At 57.2% G+C, this 25,728-nt stretch overlaps 2 protein-coding genes across 2 annotated transcripts in view; both read left to right on the top strand.

The window, feature by feature from the left end:
• Positions 1 to 4,844, top strand: part of LOC111160796 (Cbl proto-oncogene C) — a 15,822-nt gene extending 10,978 nt beyond the window's left edge. The window contains exons 8-11 of the mRNA XM_022524146.1: positions 1,034 to 1,192; positions 1,739 to 1,807; positions 4,522 to 4,637; positions 4,762 to 4,844. Coding sequence (XP_022379854.1) covers positions 1,034 to 1,192; positions 1,739 to 1,807; positions 4,522 to 4,637; positions 4,762 to 4,771 — 354 coding nt within the window. The 3' untranslated portion in view covers positions 4,772 to 4,844. The remainder of the gene's footprint in view (positions 1 to 1,033; positions 1,193 to 1,738; positions 1,808 to 4,521; positions 4,638 to 4,761) is intronic.
• A 5,867-nt stretch (positions 4,845 to 10,711) lies between these two features.
• Positions 10,712 to 20,005, top strand: LOC111160687 (basal cell adhesion molecule (Lutheran blood group)). Its single transcript, XM_022523975.1, has 15 exons — positions 10,712 to 10,793; positions 12,743 to 12,864; positions 13,410 to 13,635; positions 13,719 to 13,789; positions 13,983 to 14,079; positions 14,162 to 14,344; positions 14,763 to 14,899; positions 15,267 to 15,423; positions 17,307 to 17,422; positions 17,531 to 17,672; positions 17,844 to 17,980; positions 18,165 to 18,309; positions 18,402 to 18,546; positions 19,321 to 19,438; positions 19,530 to 20,005. The coding sequence occupies exons 1-15, from the start codon at positions 10,712 to 10,714 to the stop codon at positions 19,533 to 19,535; spliced, it is 1,884 nt and encodes a 627-aa protein (XP_022379683.1). The 3' UTR covers positions 19,536 to 20,005.
• The last annotated feature ends 5,723 nt before the right edge of the window (positions 20,006 to 25,728 follow it).

Below are 25,728 nucleotides of genomic sequence, written 5' to 3'. Positions count from 1 at the left end.
TGATCTCTGTCTGTCAAATAAATAAAATCTTTAAAAAAAAAAATAACCAACTAAATATTTAAATATAATAATTTATGGACCAAAAATGGAATTGTAATGGTAATTAGAAAACACTCAAAACTAAACTATAATTAAAACACCAGGGGAGGGGCGCCTGGGTGGCTCAGTGGGTTAAAGCCTCTGCCTTCGGCTCAGGTCATGATCCCAGGGTCCTGGGATCGAGCCCCGCATCGGGCTCTCTGCTCAGCGGGGAGCCTGCTTCCTCCTCTCTCTCTGCCTGCTTCTCTGCCTACTTGTGATCTCTATCTGTCAAATAAATAAAAATAAAATCTTTAAAAAAAAAAAAAAAAGAAAGAAAGAAAGCCCAGAGGAACCGGTCAGATGGCTGACCCCGGAAGACCCTCCTTGTCCTTCCCACGTTCTAATGCCTCAAATTTACCAACAAAGAGTGAATCCATGAATCCCTAGACACCCCACTTATCCCCTAATAAAGGCAGAGCCTCAGGTGCGTGCACCTTCCCTCTCTCTACACCCAGGACCTCACCGTGGGGCCCCGGTCCTGCCACGTAACCCCCAGGACCTATGAGTCATCATCTGGTTCTTTGGAGCTCACTGGTGGCTGTCGCCGAGGTGTATCCTGGGATCATAAGAACTGCAGCACTGGCCCCAGTGGTGGCTGCGAGGCAGATGTCTCTGTGGGGCTCACCACAGTTCGTAGGGGCCCCGGCAAGCACCTTGGGCATTTCTAGGCAACAGCATCGCTGTGGACAGCTAAGCCCCCCACCCCGCAACACCCTGGCTCCACGGGGCTCCCCACTTGTGCCCCCCTCCTGACCTCACACTCTGCTCCCAACCCCCTTCCCCCCGCTACATCCCCCCCAGCTCCTCTCCTTCTGACTCCTCTCCCTCTCTCTCCATCTCCCTCCATCTCTCCTCAGCACATCACTGTTGGGGAGGTAGGCCCTTGTGATCCCAAGGGACACGGTGGAGGACAGGGAGAACCTGACCCAGTCCCTTCCCACCCTACCCCTAGCACTCGGACAGCCAGACCTGCCCCTTCTGCCGCAGAGAGATCAAGGGCCAAGAGGCCGTGAGTATCCAATTCCAAGTGAGGCCAGCGGAAGCCAGGGCCACTGCTGAGCACCTGAGAGATAGCAGTGACCAGGAAGATGGGGAGGAGGAGCTGGGACAGGTGAGCGGGGCCAGGGACTCTTGGGTCTGAGGGAGGAGGTGCTGGGGGCTTGGACTCCTGGGTCTGAGGGGGGCAGCGCTGGGGGCCTCACTTCTAGGTCTGAGGGATAAGGGGGCTTGGGGTCTGGACTCCTGGGGGTGGGGGGGGGGGGGGGCCTTAGGCTCCTGGGTCTGAGGGAGGAGGCTGGGGGCCTAGACTCCTGAGTCTGAGGGAGGAGGGGACTGGACTCCTGGATCTGAGGGGGGAGGAGACTGAAGGCCTCCCTCCTGGGTCTGAGGAGGGGACTGGGGGTCTGGACTCCTGGATCTGAAGGGGGAGGCGGCTGGTGACAGGATTCTGGGGTCCTAGAAGCTGGACCTTTGCTTCTCCCAAGAATCCAGGGCTCTTTCTCCAGCTGTAACCCTCCTAAGGGTTAGGACTTTGCCTTCTCCATTCTATCTCCAAAGCCAGAAGAGTGCCTGAATGCTGGGACTCTGAGCAGAAGGACACGTAGGGGGACAGACAATGGCAGCTTTCAGTCCCGTCCTTACCCTCTGTCTCTCCTAGGTGGTTTCCTCAGCGCCCCCACAGACCCCTCAGCTGAGTGTGTCTCCTGCTAAAGGCCGGATGAAAGTGGTGAGTCAGGCACTGGTCTGAGGTGGGCAGCTCAGGTCTTACTCAGCCCTGGGGTCTCTCAGGGGCCCCAGGCCCAGCACTCATCTTTGCGCCCATTGACAAGGTGCTGGACGATCCTCTACACCCTCTTGTTCTCGTCCTTAGTTATCCCTCACTGGCTTCCTGGCTCTCCGTCCAGCATCCCAGGCATGTCTTACCCCAGGGCCTTTGCACCAGCTGTTCCTTCTGCCTAGACCTCCTTTCCCCAGGCTTGCTTTCTCATCTCCTCCTCAGGGAGGCCTTCCCTGACCACCTTATTTTACTGATAATAAGAACCCCCCAAGCCCCTGTGCTGATGATTTCCATAGTTCTTTTCACCACCTGCCAGAGGACAGTCTTTAGGCCTCTGCCTTCTCTGGTATGTCTCCAGAGTCTAGAACAGTACCTGACACACACCGGGTATTCAGTGAAGAGACTTTGAATGGATTCCTTGAACTGGGTGTCCCCAGAAGCCCATGGAGTCAAAACTGTTCCCCTCTTCACTTTCCAGAGGAAGAAGGCTCAGAGAGGTGATCGCACTCGCCCAAACCTCACAGCCAGATACAAGAAAATCTGGTGTTTGGGGGGCACTTAGAGAACCCTCAAATCAGCTGCTTATTTTCTAAGCAAGTCCCAGCCTTCTTTCTCTCCCCCACCCCGTACTTCCTACCCCAGGATTTTCCGAGCCCCTGGCCTGCTGGGGAGGGGCCGTCTCTGTTAGCCTCTCAGGCCGAGCACACGCAAGATTCAATCAATACAGGGCTGTCTTCAAACAAACAGCTCAGGAAGTCCGGAACACGATTCGACCGCAGCAAACAAGTGAGCCAGCAGGAAGGGGGGGTGGCGGTGACACCAGCCAGGGAAGCTAAAAACAGATCCAGACCTGCAGCCAAAAGCAAATGGAAACATTAGGAGGCACTCAGCTGGCTCCCTGAGGACAATAAGGGGGACACAGCCCGAATGGGGGGCCGAGGGGGGCCACAGGGGTGCACCGTTGCCTCGGCTGGGCCCTCCGCCGGCATGGCCTTTCCTCTGCTCCCCAAACCTGCCCAATTCAAATCCCAGTCAACTCCTACTTCTTCGTTCTTCAAAACACGCAGCAAGAGAGAGGTGGTCCTGGGGGGTGGGGGCGGGGGGGCGCCGCTGCCCAGCAAAGTGACTGCCAGAATGAGAACAGTTAACGTGTGCAGAACTCGCTGTATGCCTGGCACTGCTCTTGACCTATTGATTTAATTGTCCTGACAACCCAGGGAGGTAGGTACTGTTACGATCCCTCTTACGCAGAGCCCGATGTGGAGGTCACCAGCTCAAGATGAGAGAGTTGGGACTGGCCCCCAGGCCCCTGGCTCTAGGCTGCAGACTCTGTTCTCCACTCCAGTGGGCCTCTGTGCTCCTGTCTGTGAAATGGGCACCATGCCAGCCCCGGCCGTGTGGGGGCGGGGGTTGGGCCGCTGTGGGCATGGGGCAAAAGGGGCTGTGTCCATGTCCTGGGGGTCTGCGTAGGCCACTCCCACACTGCTGTTCTCCACCTGAGAAACCCCTCTCTAGGCAGCAAGCCCGTCATTCGGTGGGACCCCGGCACCTTGCTGGCCCCTGGGGACCTCTCCCATCCTCACTGTCTCCATGGAGAATAGCAATAAGCCTGGCATGGGCCCCCCAGGTTCTGATGAAATGAGCAAGACTGAGTGTTTGTAACCTGGATTCACATCCCTCCCTGACCTCTAAGAAGCCCCTGCCCGCTGCTCCCCAGGGCTCCAAGAAAAAGCCAACATGCCCTCTGCAGCCCACAAGGCCTGAGGGATCTGACCCCTCCCCACCTCTCTGACCTCTTACCATCCCCCCAACTCCTCTTCAGCAGCAGTGAACTCCCCCTGTTCTTCTAACGGGCCAGCAAGCCCACCACCCATCGCAGGACCTCTGACTACATCTTTCTTACTCTCAGCCTTCTGTGTAATTCCCCGCCCTCTTCCCAGAGGTCTTCCATGGCCTCTCTTACATCTAGTCACCCCCCACTCTCCCCATGCCGTTTCAGTTCCTTGAAGAACATCTAACACTCTCTGGATGTTTCCTTGTCCGTGCACTGATTACTCATGGTATCGTGCACTGATTACTCACTCTCTGGATATTTTCCTTATCTGTGAGCTGATTATTCATGGTAAGCCTCGTGCTCAGTAGATCATCAGTTTCATGAGGACAGAGATTTGTGTGCCTGGTTCATAGCTCTCTCTTCAGAACCTAGAATAGTGCCAGACACACTGTAGATTCTGAGAATATTTGTGAGATGGATGGATGGATGGATGGATGGATGGATAGACAGGTGGGTCGATGGATGGATGGAAAGATGGACAGATAGATGGATGAAAGCATGGGTGGGTGGATGAATAGATGGATGGAAGGAAGGAAGAAAAAGATGGATGGATGAATGGATGGATAGATGGATGGATGGATAGAAAGATGGGTGGGTGGATGGGTGGATGGATGGATGGATGGAGGAATGCGTAGATGGATGGACAAACAAAACTTCCTACTTAAGCCAGAAGTGCTAGGGAAAAAAACAACATGGACCAGGGACAATTCTGTTGTACTGTCCCTCCCCCCTCCTCCCCCCAGCCACCAAAGTGTTATCACTGTATGGACCTGTGAAATGAAAGACAGATGTAGCTCAGCTGTGACATTTCTTAATCTCCTCTCTCCAGGCACCTCTGGCCCTCCCCAGATTTCAGGGCCCTCTTTCCTTTCCAAGAATTAAGACTGTGACGTTAGCTCCGTGGAAAATCGCCTCCAACCCTCAGGCCAGGGAGGAAGCCCCAGGGTAAGTGGAGAGGCAGCTGGGGTCCAAGACACTTGGGTGTGTGGGAAGATGGGATAGGGGGAGCAGAAGGGAAACACTGGTCCTAGGAAATCGACAGCCCTTCTTCAAACTCTCTCCACTGCAGAAACTCCTAAGGGAAAACTCCCACTGCGCCTGGGGGGCCCATGATTCCCTGCCCAGGCATGGGGGCCGGTGAGTCTGCTCCACCCCAGCCCCAGCCAGCTTCCCTCCCTGGGTCTGGCCCTGCCTTTCCCCCAACCTGGCTGTGATACATCTAACCCACCTCTCCTTCTGCCTCGCAGGGCCCCAAATGTACTGCTAAAGGGAGCCCTGGGGCTAGAAGGGGTTTGTGAATAATAAACTGCCAAACCTGGTTGTCCTCAGATGTATGGAGAAAGTTCAGCCGTCACCAGGGGGCAGCTTGACCCTGGGAATGGGGGTCCCTGAGGCCTGATCTCTGCCCCCCATTAACCCAGGGGTCTAGAGGGGTGAGTGGGGGACCCAGCTCTTCTGGATCCAGGAGTCTAGGCTCCCAGCCTCCTCCCTCAGACCCAAGAGTCCAGAATCCCAAGTTTTCAGAGAATCAGGCAGCCATCCCTCTTTCCCCACTAATGCAAACGAATTTTCTGGAACCAGATCTAGATATCCAAGTACGAAGTCCCTAGTCAAAAAGACCCCACATTTCTTTAAGAGTAGTGTACCTGATCTTGCCCCAGTGTTCTTATTCCTCTTTTCTCTCCATTCCACTCTGGGAGAAGGATTCCAGTGATTTCCAGTCCAAATCAAACTGAGGAAGTGTCTCCCCACCTCATCACTAATCTTGGAGGGACCCAAGCTTCCCTTCACTTCAGTTTAAACCAGTCCGCACCCCCAGAGCCCAGCCCCATGCCCAGCCCCAGGTGCATATAGCAGTAATCACTGCCCCTTGGTGCCTCCCAGTCCGGTGGGAGACAGGCTGTGATGACACCAGAGTGGGCAGGGTTGGAGGGGTGGGTGGGGGTGAAATGGGGAGGGAGGGTGCCACAGGAGCCCAGAGTGGACAGCTGGGCCAGCCTGGGAGGTCAGGGAGGACCTCTTGGAGAAGGCATCCGAGCTGAGGCTGAAAAGAAGAGGAAAAGATTTCCGAGTATCAAGGGAGCATGGAAGCCCCCACCGTAGATTTGTCCCAAGCAGCAGAAGCCACCGCTGGAGCAGAAAAAGAATTCACTGAGAGGACGTGCGATCTCTCACAGATTCCCGGGAGCGATTAGAGATCCAGGAGGGGAAAGTAAGCTGAGAAAGGGAAGGGATCTACTGGCAGCGGGCTCCGGCTGTAGCCCTGCCCCCATCACACCATGGAACTGGTCCGATGAGAATACAGTGATGGCCCGATGACCCCTGGACAGCAACCGGCCACCTTGTTGCCTCTGCCACCCCAGCATCAGGCTGAGGTTGCTCTTCTCACCCACGGTTGCTCGGAACGAATCATGCCAACACTTAGTGGTGACGCCAACGTCGTGGAGACTGTGGGCCGGGATTTGGGGATGCGCTCAGGTGGGTGGGACTGGCTCAGGGTACAGTCAGGTGGTGTTCTGGGCCAGGGCCTCTGGGGGCTGGACAGAGGGCTCTCTGCGGTCAGACCTCTCCATGTGGCCACCACACTAGCTAGCTTGGGGTTCCCCGCAGCATGGCTGCCTAAGGCAGCCTGACTGCTTGTAGCGTGGCTGATGGCTTAGTGGAGAGTCTCCCGGTAACCCAGGCAGAAGCTGCATGGCCTTTTCTTTTCTTTTTTTTTTTTTCAAGATTTTATTTGTTTATTTGCCAGAGATTGAGAGCACAAGCAGGGGGAGCAGCAGGCAGAGGGAGAAGCAGACTCCCTGCTGAGCAAGGAGCCCAACGTGGGACTCAATCTCAGGACCCTGGGATCATGACCTGAGCCAAAGGCAGACGCTTAACCGACTGAGCCCCCCAGGTGCCCCCGCGTGGCCTTTTCTACCCAATCTTGGGAGTCCTATAACATCACTTCTGCCACGATCTCTCTATGAAGAGTCAGAGCCATGGCATGGCATAGATACAAAAGAGGAAGGGACATAGGGTCCCCCTTTCCTGGGGAGTGTCGAGATCAGATTGTTAGAAGAGCATATGGAGGGGCGCCTGGGTGGCTCAGTCGTTAAGCGTCTGCCTTTGGCTCAGGTCATGATCCCAGGGTCCTGGGATGGAACCCCTCATTAAATGAATAAATAAAATCTTAAAAAAAAAAAAAAGGAGCATATGGAACGAGAAATACCGTTGCAGGCATCTTTGGAAAATAATGTGTCCCAGCTCCACAAGGGCGTAGACCAACCAGTCCCTGAATCTTAGGCATTATTAGTTCCTGATTCCAAGTACAGCAGGAGTTAGGGGCGCCTGGCTGGCTCCGTCGGAAGAACATGTGACTCTTGACCTAGCAACCCTGAGTTCGAGCCCCACACTGGGTGTGGATGTTACTTAAAAATAAATAAAGAGAAAACTAAAAAAAAAAAAAAAAAAGGTCTTATCTAAACTTTTGCTGCGTGCAGTAAACTGTTGTCCAGCTCAATGCAATCACACTGCCCTCCCCCCTCCAAGAGACAACAGGGGCTTTCAATAGTTACATTTTCCCGATGCAAATCTGGAATGACCGCAGAATCACCATTCCCCACCAAATGGGTCATGATCCCGTATTCCCCAAGCTGTGAAGTCATTGTAAAGTCAACCATCACACACTGTAAAGTAACGAGATAAAGGTACAGTAGTCCCCCTTATCCGCACAGGGAAGCTTCCGAGACCCCTCTCAGATGCCTAAAACCACAGACGGTAACCAACCCTAGGTATACTGTATTTTTTGACTACGGGCTTAGTACTTGGATATCTGTATATACCTATGTTAAAGTTTAATTTACAAGTTAGGTAGAGTAAGAGATTAACAATAATAAAATAGAACAGTTATAACAACATCCTGTAATTAGAGTTACATGAATGTGGTCTCTTTCTCAAAATATCTTCTTGTACTCAACTCACCCTTCTTCTTTTTTTTAAATTTTATTTATTGGGACGCCTGGGTGGCTTGGTCGTTGGGTGTCTGACTTCGGCTCTGGTCATGATCCCAGGGTCCTGAGATCGAGCCGCGCTTGGGGCTCCCTGCTCAGTGGGGGAAGCCTGCTTCTCCCACTCCCTCTGCTTGTGTTCCCTCTCTCACTGTGTCTCTCTCTGTCAAATAAATAAATAAAATCTTCAAAAAAATATTTTATTTATTTGTCAGAGAGAGAGAGAGAGAGCGAGCACAAGCAGGGAGAGGCAGGCAGAGGGAGAAGCAGGCTCCCCACTGAGCAAGGAACTCAATGTGGGATTTGAACCCAGGACCCTGGGATCATGACCCGAACTGAAGGCAAGACACTTAACCAACTGAGCCACCCAGCCATGCCTAGACTCACCCTTCTTGCAATGATGGAGAATAGATGCCTACGTGTTAAGGTGAAATGAGGGGCATGACACCAGCGTTGGGCTACTCTTGCCCTTCTGAAATATACGTCAGGAGGAAGATCATCTGCTTCCGGACAACTGTTGACCGAAGGTAACAAACCATGGAAAAGGAAACCGCCAATAGGCAGGGCAGCCACCGAGGAAATTAAGTCTTGTTAATTAAAATGTGTAAGTGTATACACATGAGACAGGAAGAATGGGATTGGGAAATTCATTTATTGCACAGATCTTGACTCTGCTGCTTATATCAAGGACGATACTAGGCGCTGGACATACAGTGGTAAATTTTGCAGAAGACAAACAATGAAAAATAAATGTGTGACACCGGTAAGTGTTGTAGAGGAGAAATGTAGTAGGGAAAGGAAAATAGAAATGGCTGGGAAAGCAGGAATCGCTATTTTAGATAAGATGGTCAAGGAAAACTGATGAGGTGATGTTGGAAAAGAGAGTTGAAGCAAGTAAGGGAGGGAGCTGTGTGGGGAAGAATGTCTAAGCAGAGGGAAGAGGAAGTGCAAAGGTCCTGAGGCCAGAACCCAGAGCATGCCTGACTTTGCAGAACAGCAAGGAAGCAAAGAGACCGATGTGGCAAGAACAGAGCTGGCAAAGGGAAGAGAAAGATGGAGTCAGGGAGGTAATGAGGACCAGATCGAGGACCTTATGAGCCATGGAGTAGATTTTAGCTTTTCCTGAGAGGTGCCCTGGAAGGACTCTGAGCAGAAGAGTGCTGTCGGTTGATTCACACTTTAACGGGATCCCTCTGGCTGTTTTGTGGGAATAAATTATAGGGACAAGGGCAGATGACGTTACAGTACTAGTTTCTGCAAGTCTTTGAGGGACCGTGGCTAGTATTTATGCCTTCCTTCATGCACACTCCATACAGTCCTTCCCCTTCGCCCAGAACCTTGGCTGTTTGGATTCTTGAGGAAGGTGGAAGTGGGAGTGTCTGCGGAGAGGGTGCCTACCAGAGTCCAGCCCAAGCAAGTAGGTGTACAAGCAGGAGCCAGAGGAACTGGGGAGTGGGTGTCCGGGGTTGCAGTGTGTGAACTTGTCCCCGGGAACACTTGGAGTTGTATTTGTCCATGAGTGAGTCTGTACCATGTGTCCCACGATGATCCAGGAAGCCTGCATGCTCCTGACTCCTGAGCCCTGCAACTTTTCCCTGAGCACCTGCTCCATGTCAGGCCTTATGCAGGGGACACAGCCGTGACCGACAGAGAGAGCTGCAGCCCTGCCCCCATGGACCCGCGGTCCAGTGCGGGGAGAGATTAATCCACAGACAGTATGACCCAAAATGTGCAGGACTGGGTTAGGGGAACCTAGAGGGGGCCTTTGACCTAGCCAGGGGAGCAGGGAGGCATCCTGGAGGAGGTGATGATGTAGCTAATACTAAAGGGTTCTCTTTCCCAGTATAACAATTGCTTTCCTGTATCACTGATGAATCAAGTAGCCTTGACCAGTGTGACCAATAACTCTCAGGCTGACATGTAATCTAAGCCTTCCTTCTGAGCCCGATGGTCAAAGCCATCTTACCAGTGACCCCCATTCTGGCCAGTGTCCAGGACTAGCTACTCCCTATAACCAGTGACATCTCTCCCCTCCCCCGCTCCCAGAGGATTTTGTCCCAGTCAGACCCAGCTTGTGAGAAGCCTTGAGCAGTCGGAACTGTGACCCCTCCCCCCATCTGACCTGTGACCCTTCCTTCTGACCCTTCCTTCGGACCCCTGGCTCTGCTCCTCCCCACCCGCCTCAGGTGCCCTAGCCTGCTCTCCCTCCCCCACTCACCTGCTCCCTCCAGCCTGATTCTCCTCCCCTTTCCCCAAAGGTTGGGAGGGAGTGAAGGGGAGAGGAAGGGAGGAAGGGGGGTGGCATTCCTGGGATTCTCCAGATGAGGGGATGAGGGAGGGCTCGAGGAAGAAGGAGAGCCACGGAAAGAGCACCCCACCGCACTCCCCGCCCCCCACCCTCATCACTGAGCCCAGGGCTGAACTGAGGTTTGAAGACCATTAAATTTAAGAGATTGAATTGATGGGTTCCAGGCCACTGGTCAGACAGGAAAGCAGCCCTGAGCACTGGCTACAGGGGAGGGCCTCACAAGGCATACAGGGAGAAGCTGTTCTAGGCCAGTGATCAAGCTGGGCGCCACTGGTTGTACTGGGAGAGGACAGGGCAAGCCGCTGGTCACGCCGGGAACCACCGGTTCCACTGGAAGAGGCCAGTGCATCCCCTAATGGCCCCCCGGTCAGAATGAGGGGGAGAGGGTCCATGGTGCGGTGCGGTCCCAGCTCAGGACACTGGTTAGACTGGTCTGTCAGGCCACCGCCGGGGGCACTGGTCAGCCTGAGCCAGGCAGACCAGGACTTGGGGGCAGAGGGAGCCCCGCTCCGGGGCCGAGCGCTGGGAGGTCCACTCCGGGCAGTGGGAGGTCCTGGCGGGGCGCCCGGGTTTGGGGGGGGCGGGGACAAAGGGGGGCCGGGAGGGCGGGGCGGGGCGGGGCTTCTAGGGGCGGGGCCTGGTCGCTCCCAGCCCCCGGGGCCGCCGCGCTGCAGCCCGGCCCCGTAGCCACCGCCGCCGCCGCCGCCGCCGCCACCGCGAACATGGAGCCCCGGGACGGCCCGGCCCGGGCGTGCAGGGCCCCGCGGCTGCTGGTGCTCGCGCTCCTGCTGGGGGCGCACCCAGGTATGGCTCGGGCAAGAAGCAGGGCGCCACTGGGGGCGGCCCCTGGGGACCCCGGGAAGGGAAGGGGGAAGGGGATTTCATCGACCCCAGGAAGCCAAACCTGGGACCCCCGCCCCCCGAGGAAAAGGGATACAGGAGCATGGGGGATACCCCTCCCAATGTGAGACCTGGGGACAGCCAGGCAGAGGGGCTGGGCATCCCAGAGCAGTGGATTACACAGCACCCGGGAACTCAGCCCGCTCTGCCCTCCGGACCGAGGAGTGAGGGCCCTCCGCGCCTGGAATCTGGGTCCCGAGACTCCTGCTCCCTCAGACCCAGGGGTCCAGGCCTCCAGTGGCTGGAGTGGCTTCACCCAGGACATAGGAGACCCAAACCCCAGGGCTATCCCCAGAAAGGTTCTTAAGTTTTGCGAGGGCCAGGGACCCTACGGCTAGAGCCCAGTGAGTCACGTGCTCTTGAGGGTTCCCCCAGCCTAGATTCAGAGCCCAGACCCTAAGGAAGCCACCTCCCTCATGGAGGAGCTGGAACACTGGCCCTAGGCAGTGTTGGTGGAACGAAGTGTTTCTGAGTGACAGTGCCCCTTTCCTGGGGCCCCAGATAAATCCACACACCTGCGTGGTGGTGGGAGGGGAGGAGGCCCAGAGGGGCTGGCACCGGAGGGACAGAGAGATCAGGGAGATCAGGGCACAGAGATCTCTCCATCTGTCCTCCTGTCTGTTACTCAGACTAGCCCCAGGCACCAGCCTGGCCCCACACCCCCACCCCTGGGACAGGCCTGGGCCAGAGGTGGGTGCCTGGGAATCCAGGCCCCTGGCACAAACATGGTGAATAGCGGGTCCCCAGGGGCAGGGCTGGTCAAGCTGGGCGGGGAAGGGAAGGGAGGTTCTAAGAAGTGAGAGCTGATGCCAGGATGCCAGCCCAGAGGGTGAGAGAGCATGGTTTCCCCAATGGGAACAAGCTCTATCTGCCAGGATCCTGGGGCAGAACTCCAGCCTACCACCGCCCCCCCCAACCCTGGCTCCCTTTTGCTTCAGGATCCAGGCTCCTGGGCCTCGCCCCTCTCCTATTCGGAGGGGAAGCACCTTACCCCCTTCCCTGCTCCATCAAAGAGGCAGAGGGGCCAAGGGGCGGGTAGGGGGCTCTGGCGCCAGGTGGGGCAGGTCTGGGCCAGCCTGTCCCTCCCACATTCCTGAAACCTGCCCAGCCCTGTCCCCCCTTACCGCCCCCACACACCCATACCTCAGCTGCAGGCGCAGCCCCAGCCCCCTGACTCATGACAAGAGACCCAGGGGCTGAGGAGACGGAGCGCCAGGCCGACAGAGGGGCAGAGACTGTGGCCTAGAGATGGAGACCCAGAGTGAGAGACACACAGGCAGAGATGGAGAGACAGCAACCCCGGGCACCGCGCCAGACCCTGCGCAGGGTGCTGGAGGCCAAGGGATGAGCCAGTGCTGGCCCTGCCCTTGAGGGGCGGCTGGTCTAGTGGGAGGAACAAGGACAGGTGCAGTCCCCCCCAACACCACCCAGGAGGATTGGACAGAGGGTCCTACATGACTCAGGGGAGGAGCTCTTAGTTCTGTGAATAGAGAGATGGAGAGACATGCCGATGGATTTGCAAGCTCAGAGATGTAGACATGAGAGATGGAGGGAGGTGGGAGCTAGGGCTGAGGGATAGGGGCTGAGGGTCTGAACTGTGTCCGAGGGATGAGGGAGCTGGAGGCCTGGATTCCTGGGTTTGAAGGAAGAGGGGCTGGGGGTCTGGACTCCTGGGTCTGAGGGAGGAAGGGGCTGGGGGCTGGGAGTCCTAACTCCAGGATCTGAGGGAGGAGGGGCTGGGAGTCCTGACTCCTGGGTCTGAGGGAAGAGGGGCTGGGGGCTGGGAGTCCTGACTCCAGGGTCTGAAGGAGGAGGGGCTCAAAGGCAGAGAGAGCTCAGTGGCTCTTCTGCAGGTGCCCAGGCTGAGGAGCCTTTGCCTGGGTCCTCCCTGGTGGAGGTGATGAAGGGGGAGCCCGTCGCCCTGAACTGCTCTGCCTTGGCGGCCCACGACCATTTTGTGCTGGAGTGGTTCCTGGTGAGTGCTGCCTGCTGGGGGCCAGAGGGCAGCCAAGGGGGCTGCGAGTCAGGGCACTGCAGGGCTGCACACATTCGTTCCCTCATCTGAGCCCAAAGGACCGAAGAGCTCCATCCAGCTGCCTTCCCATTTTACAGGTGGGGGAGTTGAGGCCCAGCAAACGGAAGGTTTCTCCAAGGTCTCCTGGCTTCTGGGCACAGCTGGGACTAGAAGGAAGATCTCCCCCTTGGGAGCACAGGCTCCTGAGAGAGAACATTGAGAAACAGACAAAGATACAGCAAGGGATGGGGTGGGGTGGGGAGGGCACTAAAGGAAGAGAACGAAAAGAAGAGGAGATAACAGGCCGAGGAACAGGCAGAGAGAGGAGGAGAGACAGGAGCAGAGCAGGATGGGGAATGAGGGACCAAGAGAGAGGAGACCACCGCACGGGGCCCAGGAATAAGAGCCAGACCAGAGGGAGGTGACAAGAAGAGAGACATGACCTGCAGGACAGAGGGGGAGGGGCAGGCCAGGCAGCTCCGCGCTGAGGCCCTCCCTGCCCACAGGCAGACCGCTCTGGGGTCCGCCACCGCCTGGCCTCAGCCCAGCAGCAGGGCTCCGAGCTCCAGGGCCGGGTGCACGACTCCCGAGGCCGCAGCCCCCCATACCAGCTGGACTCCCGGGGCCACCTGGTGCTGACCGAGGCCCAGGTGGGAGACGAGCAGAGCTACGTGTGCGTGGTGAGGGCGGGCGCGGCGAGCACCGAGGCCACCACGGAGCTCCGCATGTTCGGTGAGTGTCTGCCGGCACCCCGGAAGGGGAGGGCAAGGGAGAGCCCCGGAAAGGGGCTCCTGATGGTAACATCTCCCCCACAGCGAAACCCGAGGCCACGGAGGTCTTCCCCAACAAAGGGATCCTGTCTGTGGTGGAAGACTTTGCCCAGGAGGTACCTCGGGTGGGGACCCTGATTCCAGGGTCCTGGGAGAGGAGAGCGCTGGGAGGTTTGCACTCCCGCGTCCTGGGAGAGGCCTGGGCTGGGGGGACCCAGACTCCTATACCTGAGTGAGGAGAAGTCCCGAAAAAAGAGAGGCTACAGAGGCCTGGGTCAGAGCCCAGGGCCACGCCTGTGTCTGCCCTAGATCGCCACCTGCAACAGCCGCAACGGGAACCCCGCCCCCCAGATCACGTGGTATCAGAACGGGCAGCCGCTCCGGGTGCCCATGGAGGTGAACGCAGGTGAGCAGGCGCTGGAGCCCAGCTAGGCGTGGGATGGAGCCGGCTGGCAGCCGGCGCTGACCGCCTCCCCCCTCTCTCCCAGAGGGCTACATGACCAGCCGCACGGTCCGGGAGGCTTCGGGCCTGCAGTCTCTCACCAGCACTCTCTACCTGCGGCTCCGGAAGGACCACCGGGACGCCAGCTTCCACTGCTCCGTGAGCTACGACCTGCCCATGGGTCGACGCGGCCGCCTGGACAGCCCTGCCTTCCACCTGACCCTGCACTGTGAGTCCCTGCGGGCCCTGACCTCCCTCGACCTTGGACCCTCCTAGCTGACCAGCAGCCCGCCCTGACTTAGCTCCCCCTCCAGCACCCTGAACCCCGTGGCGTCTCAGGACTAAACTGCTCCATGGAATTGGGTCTTGGAATCTCACCCTGACCTGTCGCCCGCAGGGACCTCTGACCCTTGACCTGTTCTCTCAGCTCAACTTCTGATCTCTGGTCCCTGATGTCAGACTAAGTGCGAACCTGAGCTGTTAAGGATATGACCTCTGCCCTCTGACCAACCACAGCCTGCCCCTTGGCTACGACACTGACCTCTTTCCCTTAACCCAGACCTGCCTCTTACCCTTGACCTGACCTACCCTTAACCCTGATCATGAATCCGTCCTGACCCGACCATCCCTCTTGCGCTTTCCCTTAGATCCCACGGAGAACGTGGATTTCTGGGTGGGCAGCCCGTCCACCACCGAGGGCTGGGTACGCGAGGGTGACTCTGTCCAGCTGTTTTGCCGGGGGGACGGCAACCCCAGCATGGAATACGTATTTTTCCGCCTTCAGGTGACTCACTCCATCGTTCCTTTGGAAGTCCCAGCCCCTGACCTCTGACCTATTGGCCTCCACCAACTTCTGACCTTTCACCTGGGTGGCCCCTGGCTTAGCAGGGCACCTGGCTGGTGACCCAGTAGCTAGCAGGACCTCTGAGCCCCTATTTGAGAGCGTCCTAACTTGCTACCTGACCTGGGGGACCCCTGGTCTAGCAGGGTCTCTGCCCCATTACTTGAGGGGGCCCTGACCCTAGTAGGACACTAACTCGGGGACCCTGACCTACAAGGTGCCTGACTCTGACCCGGGTGGCCCCAACCTAGCCGGACCCCGCCAGACCGGGGCGGCTCCTGAGCCGGCTTCCTCATCCCTGGTCACCCAGGACAAGCAGGAGAACGTGCTGAAAACAAATCTTGAGGGGAACTTGACCCTGGAGGGGGTTCAGCGGGGCCAGAGCGGGACCTACGGCTGCAGGGTCGAGGACTACGACGCTGCGGAGGACGCAGTGCTCTCCAAAACCGCGGAGCTGCGCGTGGCCTGTGAGCGTCCTGGGAGAATGGGCAGGGGGGCCCTAGCACCAGCGGCCTCCTCGCCCTCATCCCGCAGCCCCGCCGCCAACCCTTTCTCTCCGTTTCCATGGTCCTTCCTGGTCCGCGATGGCCCCCTCCGCCCCCAGGGGCCTACCCCAGCCCCCTCCGGTCTCCCGCAGGAGGCAGCCAGAGAGCTCATTCCGAAGCACAAACCTGACTGCCCCCTGTTCCGAACCTGCCATGACTCCCCAGTGCCCCTGGGAGAAAGCCCATGTGATCCATCCCGGCCTTCTAGGCCAACCTGGGGGCTTCACCTCTGCCTGACGCTTCTCCCCACCCAGGCATTCTACTCATCCCAGCCAAGTTCCTCTCCTCATGTCTAGGTCCACTCCCCTGCTTTCTACTTTCCACGTCTAGCCAAGTCTCCAGGGTCCCAGTCTTCTAGAAAACCTTCTTAGTCTGCTCGCACCCGAGCCCTGGGCAAAGGGTCTGTCCCTCCTTGGCACTCCTTCTGCCTCCTTTTCTGGGGCTTGACCCTGTGGCTGGGGTCGGGGAGACAGCTGTGAACAACGTAGTTCAGTCCCCACCTTCTTTTCCCAGCCCGGTCGGGGGGACAGGTGGTAGATGGGGAACAAGACACTTTGAGTAGCGATGGGACAGCTAGAGGGACTAACCCAGAGGGAGGGGATAAGAGATTGGCTGGGTGAGTGGGGACTATTTTAGACGGAGGATGTTACAGGCTCTGTCCCGTCCTGGGAAGTAGATTCTGACTTAGAGATCTGCAGGCAGGAAGTTTATAGGATCTTCCTTGGGATCCACATCTATGGAGGCTGAGGAAGGGAAGGAAGCAGGACTGGACAGAGGCAGAAGAAGGGCTGCAAAAGTCTCATTTGGCCCTGAGGGGCATCTGAAAGCTGGTCTTCATAATTGTGCCCAGTTGGGGCAAGGGGGCTGGACCTTTCTACTCCCATGTCAAACAGCCATTGCACATGGGCCGCCCGAGAAAGGGGGCATGACCTTGAGCGAGGGGCTCTGTGCAGCTGAGGCAGTTCCCAGAGAGGGCCGACAGCTGAGGGCTGACAGCTGACATCCTTCTCAACAGCTGGGGGAATAAATCCTTCAGTGTGGAGGGGAAAGCTGAGCGTCCACAACAGGGGGTCAGAGGAGCCTCTCAGTTAAGTAGGAAACCAAAGAATGGAATCAGAAACACGAAGAGCCCGAAGAGGAGCTTCCAGGCAGAGGGATCAGCAAGTGCAAAGGCCCTGGGACAGGACTCAACCATGGCATACTGAACTATGAGGACATAGGCAGAGGTCAGACCAGGCAGGCTCCTGTAGGCTTTGTCAAGGAATTTGGCCTCTATGCCAAGGGCATAGAGGGAGCCCCAGCAAGATTTTATGCAGAGAGCAGGGCTGACCAGTGTGTGTTTTCGAAAGATCTGTCTGGCAGCTCTGGGGATAGAGGGGCCCAGGATCCTGGCCAGCAGGGAGACCAGTGAGGAGCTGGCTACAGTAGTCAAGGCTGTTGGTCCTGGAGGTCAGAGATGGAGAGAAGTGGGAAGGTCGGTTTCAGAGGCAGAGGAAACAAAACTGGATGGAAAGATGGGTGATGGGGTTTGGGTGGCAAATCAGAGAAGGAACACCTCCCACCTCCCCGGTCCACTCTGGAGGAAGGTGGTTGAATTGGCCATGAGGTTTGCTGTTAGATTTGGGCTCCAGACTTGGGCTGGACGGGAGCATGGTAAGCTTGTGGAAGTGGGGAGAACAAGGAGGAATGCTGACAGGCTCTTCTTAGGGTCGTGCATTCATATCTGCACCCCCAAAAGCCCTGGAGAGCCCCTAACTGCATGGGAGAGGGTCCGGGGAAGGTGACAGTCTGCCCCCCTCCTCCAGACCTGGACCCCCTCGAGCTCAGCACCGGGGAGGAGCTCTCCTTACACTTGGGTAACAGCACAACCGTGAACTGCTCCGTGCAAGGTCTGCCCACCCCTGCCCTGCGCTGGACCAAGGTGAGAGGGGAAAGGAGCCCCCAGCCCTGGAACCCTCGGCCCGCACCCTCTCCCTTCCCTCGACCCCATCCTCACACCCACCTGGCCTCCCTGTTCTCTCCCTGCCAGGACTTCGTCCCGCTGGGGAACGGCCCCACTCTCTCCCTGAGCTCCATCACCTTCGACTCAGCGGGCACCTATGTCTGTGAGGCCTCCATGCCCACGGTCCCCCTCCTCAGCCGTACCCAGAGCTTCAAGCTGCTGGTCCAAGGTTTGGGCTGGGGCAGGTCCGGATGGGGACCATGGGAGTGGGGGTGCCAGAACCAAGGGCTGGGCCCTCTGCCTGCTAGTCCTTGCCCCTCTCTCCTTCTCTTTCTCTCCCCCTCCTTCCCCTTCTCCAGCGGATCTCCTGCTCTTCCCTCCCTCCCCGCTCCACCTCCAGGGCCACCTCAATTAAGCGCAGAAGAGTCTCAGCCCCAGACAGAGGGCGGCTGGAGGGAAGGAGATGAAGTCAGGCTGGTGTGCTCTGCCCGCGGTTACCCGGAGCCCAAACTCAGCTGGAGCCAATTGGGTGGCAGCGTAAGGGACCATCCTGTCCACCCTGAGCTCCCTGGGACCCAGGCCCCCTCCCCAGGCCCCTCGGGGGACCCTGCCCCCCTCACTGATCCCAGCTTTGCACCCCTCCTGAGGGGTGGACATCTTCCCCTCTGCCCTCGACTCAGCCCTTGATCCCAGGCGCCAGGGTTAACCCAAGCATCTACAGCCAGCAGAACCGGCCCTCACTGGGCAGGGCTGGGTGAGCAGCTCCCTGACCCTGAAGGTGACCAGTGCCCTGAGCAGAGAAGGCGTCTCCTGCGAGGCCTCCAACACCCACGGGAAGAAGCAGCATGTCTTCCACTTTGGCTCTGGTGAGAAGCTGCAGGGGTGGGAGAAGGCTGCCCCAGGGTCCGACAGAGCCCTGCCAGCTGACCCCTCCTCCTCCCCCATCCTGTCCCCGCAGTGGCCCCCCAGACTTCCCAGGCCGGCGTGGCTGTCATGGCCGTGGCCGTCAGCGTGGGCCTCTTGCTTCTCGTCGTCGCTGCCTTCTACTGCATGAGGCGCAAGGCTCGCCCCGGCTGCTGCCGGCGAGGGGAAAAGGGGGCCCTGTGAGTGGCCTGCAACCTTGAAGTTGACCTCTGTAACCCCGTCCCATCCCTCCACCCACCTCTGATGTCACCTCCCACTTCAAGCCCAAACCCAGCCCATGACCAGCCCCAACCACATGCCATCCTCAACCCCAGACCCAAATACATCCCAGCCCCAGCCCCATTGCCAAATGAAATGCAGTCCCGTCTCCAACCTCAGACCTAATCCACAGCCACGCCCAGCCCAGAACCATCCTTGACCCCATCTCCAAGCCCTGCTGCAGCCCATCTGAGGCCCCGGTCTCCTTTGCAACCCCAGCCTCATCCCCATCACCAAACCTGGTTTATAACCAACCCCAAATCTGTCCGCGTCTGTCCTCTCCATCCCCATCTGTGTCTCCAGCCTCAACACCAATCCCCAACACACCCCACCCTCACCCTGAACCCCAGGTTCTCCCTCAGCTGCCTCCTCAGACCCAGGATCTCTCCATCCCCTGCTCATTCCCACTCCTTACTCCAGTTCCTTCTCCGTCCGTCCTCTCTGGCCTGATCACATGGCCACTGTTCGCTCCAGTCTGTAGCCATCCCCAAACCCATCCCTGGAGCTGATCCCCAGCTAAGTCCCCACCTCCAACTCTGACAGCATCCTCCCTACCCATCCCCAACCCGGATGCTGTTACCTAACCCATCCCCATCCCACTCCCACCTTGTCCCCCAAGTCCATTCTCATCCCAAACAAACCCCGCCTCCAGGCAGGTCCACCTCCAACATGCTACCTCCTCCCCCTGCCCCCAGGCCACCTGGAGACCCACAGCTGAGCCACTCAGGGTCAGAGCGGCCTGAACAGAAGGGCCTTCTCATGGGAGGTGCCTCTGGGGGAGCCAGGCATGGCAGCGGGGGCTTCGGAGATGAGGTGGGTGAGGACCCAGGCACCTTGTGGGTGGGGGGAGCGCCGGGGGATGTGGGGGACCCAGGCCCAGGCTAACCTCTCCCTCTGCTCCCAGTGCTGAGCCCGGAGGATCTCAGAGAGGCTCCGCTGGACCTGACCTCAGAGAGTCAGCATCAGATAACCAGCTCTGCCCACGCCTCCGCCTGCCCCCACCTTCCCTCTTCCCCCTCTGGCCCTCCCTTCCCTTCCTTCCTCTGCAGGCGGGGCAGGGACCTACAGCAGCCACTGCTTGCCGGAGGGAGGGAGGGTGGGTAGGAGGGGACCTTCCTCCAGGGAATGTGACTCTCCCAGGCCCCAGAATAGCTCCTGGACCCAAGCCCAGGGCCTGGCCCGGGACAAGACAAGGCTCCAGGGCTCTGAGGGTCGGCTGGCCAGGGCGATTTTTACCTCCTGCCCGCATCGCTGGTCCCCCCGCCCCACCTGACGTCCTGCTGCATAGTCTGACACTGGATCCCCACCCCTGCCCCTCCACCCCCGCCCCGTCATCTGTGGACACTGGAGTCTGGAATAAAGGCTGTCTGTCACATCACACCATGCTGTGGCCAGAGCCTCTTCTGGAGGATGAGAGGAGAAGGGGGCGCAGGTGATGCTCCCTCCCCACCCCCCTTGCAAGACCTGGGAGAAGTCTGATGTCATGGAGGAAGAGATAAGAGAGCAGGGAGAGACTCTGCTGGCCAAGGGTGGAAGAGAGAGGACCCAAGGGCCCTAATGGTGTTCAGTGCCTGCTTGAAGGGTGGGGTACGGTTCCCTTAAGTGCAATCCCCAGCCTGTCTTGCAGAGACCAAGTGGGAACTGCAGGACGGAGGAAAAGCTTTCTCTGAGCTGCCAGAGGGGATGGAATTAGGGCTGGAGCTGCCCCTCTGAGAAAGGCATGGTTCCTGCCACTGAGAATTCCCTAGGGAAGGAGGGGTGACTAGGAGGAACCCACAAAAGGGTTTCCGGAGCAGAAAAGACGGAGGCCAGTTAGAGAGACTTAATGAGGTTGAGGAAGAGAGCGATTTGAGAGTGGAATGGAAAGAGGGGGAGATGGGGGACGGGGATGGACTGCAGAAGCCCTTAGGGTCAGACAGACAGAGATTTGGGGAAAGAGAGGCAGAGACAGACAAATAGGGACAAAGAGAGAAACAGAACTGGGACTCAAAGATCACTACAGTCAGCAAGGGAAAGAAAAGAGGTTGAAAGGAGCAGCTGAGAAGGGGTGCCTGTGTGACTTTGGGCAGTCACCTGGGCAGTGGAGGGGCTGCTGGAAGGCGTGTGTGCGCCCGGAGGTCTCTGCGCTCAGACCTTTTCTGCCTCGGATCTCCTGCAAGTGCGTCGGCTTCTCTGTCCTCAGTTTGCTTATCCACAAAATGGACAGAGTGGGATCTGTCACGCAGAAAGTGGCGAGCTGCTATGGGAGGGCCTCCTGGTAGGGGACTGAGCCACATGTGCGGGGTCCCCAGAGAAGAAGAGCTCACAGTCTGATCAAGATGCCCAAACTCCACTGTTTATTGAATCTCGGTTTAAAACAAATGAGAGAAGCTGAAGAAAAGAGAGGGAGCAGGTTAACCCACTTAGATCAGGGCACAAGTGAGCCAGGTCCCCACTGCCTGAGTTTGGGGTACATGTGGCTCCCGAGTCCTGTCTCCCCATGGTGTGGTTCTGATGCCCACAGTGGAGGGTGAACTAAGGGGTTCTGCACCCCAAAGGTGCCAGGGCCACGGAGTGGGGGGAGGGGCAAATGCTCTTGGCCATGACTGTAGCTGGCTGATAACATGCTTGGCGGCCGTGGCTTTTAACGGCATGGCACAATCCTTCCATGCTTCCCATCTATGTCCAGATCATTCTTAACATGTCTACCAGGCCCTGTGAGCTGCCTCTGAGAAAAATCCTCTTTGTTTCATCTCTCCGCTTCCTGATTCACGTGGCTTTCTTGTTTTCTCTATGGCAGAAGTGACTATGCTTTTTAAAAAAATACAGCAGACACAAGAGAGCAGTTGAGAGAATTCGATAAGATAACCATGGAAAGTGTTTATACAAAGCCTGGCACGGAGTATGTTTTCAGTACGTGTTTATTATTAGTAGTATCACCATCCAAGGAAAATGGAGAGTCAGAGAGAAAAGCAAAATAGCGTCCCTTGGTCCAGGGAAGGGACCAGGTGGAGAGAGATATCACTGTAAGAGCAGACATTGGTGAGAGGGCATCTGGGGACCTGGGGGTGGGGGGGTGAACAAATGGTGGGGGAGGGGAGAGAGGGGATCTCTGGGAGGAGGGGTTCTCTATGCTCAGCACCTGGTCCCTGAGTTAATGAGGGGAGTGTCCTGGCCTGCCTCCCAGGAGGGCATACATTTGCTTAAGGTCCCTCATCTGTATGGCATTCCAGGCGATTTGCATACAGATGGCAGCCTGTGCCCTCAGTCCAATCCCTCCCACCTTGGCCAAGGGTCTAGGGGAATGGGAAAGGGGGAGCCCGCAGGATCTGGGTCTCCAAGAAGTAAAAGCAAGTTTGGAGTAAACTACCACTTTTTATCAGCATTCTGTGGCTCCCTGTTGCTCTCAAAAACATGAGCCACCCTTCACCATTTAGGACCTAAAATGTTGCCCCTCACTCATAACCCACCATTCCCTCTGTCACACATGTCCCCGCCTTGTGCCTTCATGACTTAACTATTCCTGGAATGCCCTCCCCCATTTCCCCCATTGTCACGAAGCTTGCCTGTCTTTCAAAGCCTGGACCTCTTGAAGGATTCTAGGAAGTTTTCACTCCCATTTCCCTACCCTGGGAACTTTATAGGAATCTGTGCCTCTTATGGACTCCTATAGATTCCATTAGTGAGGATATATTTGGTGGCAAATGACAAAAAAAAAGGGGGAGGGGAGTCAAAAATTTGTGTAAGTGAAAAGGAAAATTATTCACTCATATAACCAGGATGACCAAAGTCTGACTATCTTCAGGCATAGCTGGATCTAGGGGCTCAAATAATCTCATCAGAAAGCTATCCTCCCCTGGGGCTAATAATACATTAAATGTTTAAAAAAAAAAAAAAAGCTGTCCTCTTCCATTTCACAATTCTGCTGTCCTCTAAGCACAGGCAAGGGTTTCTTCTCTCAAGAGTCACCCCAGCAGGGACGCCTGGGTGGCTCAGTCGGTTGAGCTGCTGCCTTCGGCTCAGGTCATGATCCCAAGGTTCTGGGATTGAGTCCCACATCAGGCTCCTTGCTCAGTGGTGAGCCTGCTTCTCTCTCTGCCTCTGCCTGCCACTTTGCCTGCCTGTGCTTGCTCTCTCTCTCTCTCTCTCTCTGACTAAATAATAAATAAAATCTTAAAAAAAGAAAAATAGTCACCCCAGTGCCAGATTTCTACCCTACCAGTTTACCAACCCCCCAACAAAAAACGGTGTCCCAGGGCGCCTGACTGGCTCAGTTGGTACGGCATACAACTCTTGATCTCAGGGTTGGTTATAGGTTTGAACCCCACGTTGAGTGTAGAGTTTACTTAAAAAATAAAATCTTAAAAAAAAAAAAAAAGTGTGTCCTTTCCCTAGTCATTCAAGAAGTCTGAAGTCTCAGGGCTAATCCCCATTGGACAGGAATGGGTCCCACCCCCATCCATGAACCAATCCCTGTAGTCAGGGGATCGATCACATGCTCTGATTGGCCAGGACAGGGTCAGGCTCACTGTGGACCTTAAGGACCGAGTGTAAGGGATTCCTTGTAGGAAAACTTGGTGGTGGGGTGGGGTGGGGGGGACTGCTGGGAGAATAAAAAGAGGTGACAGGTTGCCAGGCAGGTAAATACTTGACACCAACCCCAAAGCTTCAGAAGGAAGACTTTGGCTTTGTGCCTGTACCTCCGGGTGGTTATGGCTCTTCAGTGAAGGGCCATGGGACTTCTCAACACTCAAGGCTGACTCTTCAGGCATGAGACCCACCCAGGCATTTGTCAACAAACAGAGCAGCGTTCAGCTTAATGCACGTCCCCTTCTTCATGTGAAGGGGGCATTAAACTCCAGCTTACCCTCCTAGGGCTTCCCTTGTGGGCTCCACAAAGAACTTCCAGGAAGGCTGAGCTCACCCTTGACAGGTCCAGAAACGAGCAGGTGCTAGGGGGCCTTCCTGGAAGAAATCTCGCTGGGGACTGGGCATCGTGTTCAAGGGAGAAAGGGATGTTTGGGGGGTGTGTGTGTGCAGGGGAGGCAAGGACTGTGCAAAGCAAATTAGTAGCAAAGCGACATAAAACCCAGGGATGCTGGCCATCTAGTCTGGCCCCAGAGTGGGGAGAGAAGGACAAAGAGATCACGTCTATTATGAACCTACTTGTCCTGCTGGTGCCAAGCCTAAGATATGTATTATCTGGAGGGCACGTAGGGTAGAAAGGCTAAGAGTGCAGACTGCCAGGGTTCAAATCCCTGCTTGCTACTTTCTTGCTGGGTGACTTGGGGCAAATGAGCCTCAGGGTACTTTTCGGTGAAACGGGGATCACGATAATGTCTTCTCCAGTGGATTCTTGTGAGGAATTTACTAAGATGCCTCAGTCTGGGATTTGCCATTTTGTAACTGTTAGACCAAGTCATTTCATCTCTCTGTGCCTCAGTTCCCTTATTACATAGGGTCCCATGTGGGTTATTTGAGCTAATATACAGTGCACCTAAATGTGTACCCAGCACATTGTAAATATGTTTATGAATAGTATCATTACCAATACTTGAAGGCAGGCCAATAAGAATCCCTACCATTGGAGACCTTGCCCTTTGGGGAGGAAAGCTCAGGTGTGTGAGGAAAAGAATGGGAGGGCAAGTCTAGGGGGTCCTCTTGCTGGGGCAAGAAGCTCTCAAGCATCTGCCCCCAGTTGAGGTAGACCCTCGCCCTAGAGGAACCGGAATGGGGGGGGGTGGATTTCAGGCGCTCAGTGGCATCCTCCTCCCCCTCCCCCAGCCTCCGGCTTCCCGCCCTCACCCCAACACACTGGGCGGCCTCATCAGCTCCCCCGGTCAGCCCTAGGAATGTGAAGAGGTAGGTGGGGGTGGGGAGGAGCGGGCGCTGCCGGGGAGAGACAAAGGGGCCGAGTCAGAACTAGAAACACAAAGACGCGAGGAGGCTGGGAAGATCGGAGAAGTGGGACAAGGACAAGGGGAGGGACCGACGGAGCCTGGCGGCCCGACCCTAGCCCAGCCCCGCAGGGCCAGAGGAGCGCGGGGCCGGTCTGTGCCGCCCCCTGGCGGGAGGCTGCGGTAACGAAGAGGTGAGGACCCGAGGCAGGAGAGGACGGGATGCGCGGAGCGAGAGACAGAGAAGAGAGTCAGGAACAGAGACATAAAGAGACAGAGAGAAACGACGGACACCGAGGGGCACACATAGAGACAGAGACAGAGTCAAGGGGTTGGAAAGAGACACGGGAACCAAGTGACACAGGAACGGGAAGAGAAGAACAAAGAGAGCAGAAACACAAAGCGACACCGAGACGTGAGGACTAAAAGACCCAGAGTCAGAGAAATAAAGGGACGAAGGAGATCAAAGATGGTGAGAGAGAGACACAGAGCCAGAGACACTGAGAGGGACGGAGAAATCTGGACAGGAATGGCGCAGCGACGCCCAGAGTCCGAGGCAGAGATTGGGAAGAGACAGGATACGCCGAGACGCTCCCAGATGGAGACAGATACTGGGCGGGAGACAAGAACTGGGAAAGTCTGGTGGCGGGGAAAGGGGCGGTGGTCTCAGCCTGGGGGCGGGACTCCAGGAGGGGCGGGCCTATGACAACCCACGTGCCTCACGCAGGTGTGACGATGAGGCCTCAGCTACTGCCGAAGGGGGCGGGGCTAGAACTTCGCGCCCGCCTGAGTCCAGGCGGGACTGAGTTTCAGGGAAGAGGCTGGACCTACTGCCGGGAGAGTGGGTGGGAGGGGCCTGTGGGGGCGTGGCTTCAGGGGGCGGAGACAGCCCTGAGCCCCGGAGGGGGCGTGACAGAACCTTGAAGGAGCCACCAGGCGATCGGGGGAGGCGGGGCGCAGGAGGCCTGCTGGAGGGCAAAGGGGCGGGGTTTGAACGCCAGGAGAGGCGGAGATAGAATTCTAGTGGAGGGGCGAGATCGAATCCCCGGGAGCTGCAGGTGTAGAATCCTGGGAGGGGGCGGGTGCAGAGTGCTGGGCGGGGCGGGAGTAGAATCCTAGGGAGGACCAGCGTGGAATCTCAGAGAGGGCGGGACAGCTTGAGCCAGTGGGGCCGGAGCCCAAGGTCGGCTCCGCGGGGGGGATGGGGGAGGGAAGGGGTGGGTCCTG

Source organism: Enhydra lutris, unplaced genomic scaffold, assembly GCF_002288905.1.
Source record: "Enhydra lutris kenyoni isolate GAN:26980312 unplaced genomic scaffold, ASM228890v2 scaffoldscaffold77, whole genome shotgun sequence".
Taxonomy (NCBI): Eukaryota; Metazoa; Chordata; class Mammalia; order Carnivora; family Mustelidae; genus Enhydra; species Enhydra lutris.
This window is presented reverse-complemented; position numbering and strand designations above follow the sequence as displayed.